This window comes from Cheilinus undulatus, linkage group 13 (assembly GCF_018320785.1).
Source record: "Cheilinus undulatus linkage group 13, ASM1832078v1, whole genome shotgun sequence".
Lineage (NCBI taxonomy): Eukaryota > Metazoa > Chordata > Actinopteri > Labriformes > Labridae > Cheilinus > Cheilinus undulatus.
The window spans coordinates 34316960-34320758 of record NC_054877.1 but is presented as its reverse complement, the minus strand read 5'-3'; the positions used below and the strand labels follow the sequence as shown (position 1 = coordinate 34320758).

The window sequence follows — 3799 nt, the reverse complement described above, 5'->3', positions numbered from 1 at the left end:
ATGAGTTGAAAAGCCATAATTATGAGATAAAAAGTCGAAATTATGAGATAAAAAGTCATAATTGTGAAACATAAAGTCATAATTGACTTTTTATCTAATAACTATGACCAAGGATACTTTTTTAAATTGCCTAACTTCCACATTTTTTTCCATTTTTGAGTGGCAGAAATGGGCTTCCATAGAAAATGTATACCATGCTCATGTTTGGACTACCTCAACTTTATGAAATGAAAACTATATTTTTAAAGTTGAATTTACTGTATTAGATGTAGGACCTCCAACAAAGTTACTGATTATATCAAATTAAGGGTAAAGATGAGACATGCCTGACATTGTCATTGTTCATGAACATCTTTTCTGTCTCTGCAGGTTATCACAAGATGTGCAACACTATCGTCCACTCCTACCTTGCTGTTGGATTGTAAAGGAATTACAAAGTGATTCAGACTGTTGGAAGTGAAATAGAACCTGCAGGTTACAGCTCTTTAGACAACAAACCAAGTACACTTCCCTTTATCTCCAGACACCAAGGCCAGGTCAGAAGCTGCTGGAGATTAGTGGACACCCTGAGAGGATCAGTCCTGCTGTAACCATGCAATGGAAAAGACGCCACTGCTGTTCATACGGCAAATACCTCTTCTCTCTCCTGTCACTTCTGGTAGTGCTGCTCTTCTTGGTTCAACAAAAATATCAGCCTACTGTCAGAGAAGGACTGCAGGTCAGATACACCCCTGTGTCATTTTGGGGTGATGAACTAAACACCACAAAACCCAAACTGAACGTGAGCCGTCAAATTTCAGAGACATGGCTGGTCACTAATCCTCTGACCACTGTTGTCAACATCAGCTCACAGAAGGAAGCTGCCCCCTCTCCTCAAGAAGTGCCTAATGTTAAAACCACTATGGCAGTCAGTGTGGAGGGAGAACACAAAGACAATATCACCCCTGGGCCTTACGCTTATATCATCAGTGAGCCTGACAAATGTTCACAGAGCAGACAGGCACCATTTCTGGTGTTGCTGATATCCACTGAGGCTCGGCAAGAGAAAGCCAGAAATGCCATTCGACAGACATGGGGAAATGAGAGCGTGACTCCAGATCTCAGACTCATTCATCTGTTTCTCCTGGGAAGAAATGGTGAAAAGCTGGGAGTATTACAGCAGAAGATGCTTGAAGCAGAGAGTAGCAGGCACCACGATATCATCCAGCAGGACTTCAGAGATACCTACAACAACCTGACCATTAAGACACTGATGGGACTGAACTGGGTGGCGTTACACTGCCCACAAGCCAGCTATGTTATGAAGACAGACAGTGACATGTTCGTCAACACTGAGAACCTCATTGAGAACCTACTCCAGCCAAAAATGAAGCCTAAGATGAACTACTTTACAGGTCACATGATGGAAGACTTTTCTCCCATTAGAAATAATGAAAGTAAATGGTACGTGCCCCCTGAGCTGTACCCTGGCAACAGGTATCCCACCTTCTGCTCTGGGACTGGTTATGTCTTCTCAGGAGACTTGGTAACAAAAATCTATCAGGCATCTTTAAATGTTCCCTACATAAATCTGGAGGATGTGTATGTGGGGTTATGTCTGGCCAAGCTTGGTGTAAAGCCCACTCCTCCACCCAATCCACTGCTATTCAACCACTGGCATGTGTCCTATTCCAGCTGCAGGTACAAACATCTCATTACATCACATGGCTTTAATCCTAAAGAAATATTCAGATATTGGCGTCGCTTGCAGAGCACCAAACACAATGCTTGCATCAACATGATATAAGCAAGAAGAGCAAGAAGCAACCAGCTCATTAACTCATGCAGTTACAGTCAAATTCCCTGTGTTATAACCGATTTACATCTCTGCCCTGTACTCTTAACTTGGTGGATTCACAAACGCTTTCAAACATCAACTCTACTACAGTCAGAGATCATCACTGTCAGCCTGCCTCTACAACCTATGAAGGAGCAAGTGCAACCATGGCTGATTAACACTGGAATAAAGCAGAGACTGAGCCCTGCTAGTGATGAAAATAGAGTTTGTATGTAAGAATCAAATTTGATTTCATTAAAAACCCATTAATGATTGTTTTTATGACTTGTGTGCAGGGCTTGACATTACCTTTCTTTGCTCACCAGCCATGGTGGCTAATGGTTTTGCAAACTTACTAGCCACTCTGTATTTCACTAGCCACAATTTTGGTGTTTGGAAACTATGAGCTGTATGCCAAATGTGGTACAAAGGGTATTATATGACACACATGCTCTACATTCCCTCATCAATATGATCAATATCAGCTCTCCTCTTAATAAAGCGCCTCTCCCTGCACAGCACACCACAGAGATATTTCATACTTCACCGTTAGAGACAGACATCTAAGAGTCAAGACTCTTAGATTTTTATTTTCTTCAGTGGATATTAAGTTTATGCTAATATTAAAATACCGTTAATTTGCTGTTTAGTAGAAAAAACTACAGCAGATTACAAGAACTTCATATACCTTTTCTAATAATAACCACATAAGTGTTGAGTTTCCACCTGTAACCCTATTATGTATGTTTTTAAAATTCCCAAAGGCAAATAGCATAACAGAATTTCAAATGGGACTTATCATCTATAGTCTGATCGATTCCTTCCTGACTCACTCTGCTCTCTCTTCCTCCTCTAATCTTTCATTCTCCCCCTTTCTCTCTCTGCTCCACTCTTTTACTCCTCGATGGAAGTTTGCTCCACTGAAAGAGGAAAACATAAAAACAAGGAGTTTGAGATTTATGACCATTATACTACTATTAAAAGATCAAGTTTTTTTTTTTTTTTGTATCTTAGTCACATCAATTAACTGCTTCCCATGATTGGAGTCAAAAAGGTCAGACTAAATAAACCAAACACAAAATCAAACCATCTTCTAAAGTCTAAAAGCCACATAATATTTTCTGTTTAAGATCCAAGTTAAATTAGAAATCAAATCCTATCAGACTTTCATAATAGCCAGTATTTTAAAGAATAAAAAAAGTTAGTGCTTCCTATCTGATTTTAACCTCTCCAGTCTACAGTCAGCTCAATCTTTAGCAGAAACACAGTAAAGAGTCGACCCAGGCTAAATCATGAGTAGAAGTTTAAATCTCCCCTCTTAGATAATCTTTTATTCTATATGGTTCTTGTCTGACTGCAGTGTTTTAAACACAGCTTTAACCAAATGTTAACGTATATAATAAGAGTTTTGTTCAAAATGACAATTGTTTGTTTTTTGAGAGAGAGATTCTTCCCCCAAAAATAAGTGAGACTGTATTGAACATCTCTGCTGTGCTCAGTGTGTGTGTGATAGATTGACCCAGGGTCAGCAGCATCACAGCTTTCAGGATCAGATCACTGTTAATCAAACATGTTCAGAACTCAGAGGAAAACTTTAAGAACAGAGTGTTGTCTGAAATGTGGAGGATACATATTTATTTTCTCAGTTATACCTCCATAATCTAACTGGTTCATGTGACGGACATGTCTGTGTTTTTAGCTTTAATCAGAGTGATGAGTCTGACTGAAACGGCACAGGCACAAGCAGAACACGATGTGAACGAGCTGTGAGCTCGGGCTGAATTTACATGCTCTATGCTGGCTGTCTACTGATTGCACCTGTTTAATTGACTTTGGTGTTCCATTTCTAATTGATATTATGTTCTTTTTTATCTTGTTACTGTACTTTATATGTATAGAATATGTCTGCTATACTCTTCATCGTTTATCATGTGTTTTTCCTTTATCTGCTCGACATCATTGTAAATGAGGGCTCGCCCTCAA

The 3799-nt window shown here is 39.5% G+C and overlaps 1 protein-coding gene across 1 annotated transcript; it reads left to right on the top strand.

The window, feature by feature from the left end:
* Window positions 1–592: 592 nt before the first annotated feature.
* Window positions 593–1786, top strand: LOC121520225 (beta-1,3-galactosyltransferase 2-like). Its single transcript, XM_041803600.1, has one exon. It carries the CDS (start codon window positions 593–595, stop codon window positions 1784–1786), a length of 1194 nt encoding a protein of 397 aa, XP_041659534.1.
* Window positions 1787–3799: the final 2013 nt, after the last annotated feature.

Excerpts from the sequence above, each read along its gene's own strand:
- LOC121520225 (XM_041803600.1), top strand. The coding sequence starts at position 593 with ATGCAATGGAAAAGACGCCACTGCTGTTCATACGGCAAATACCTCTTC.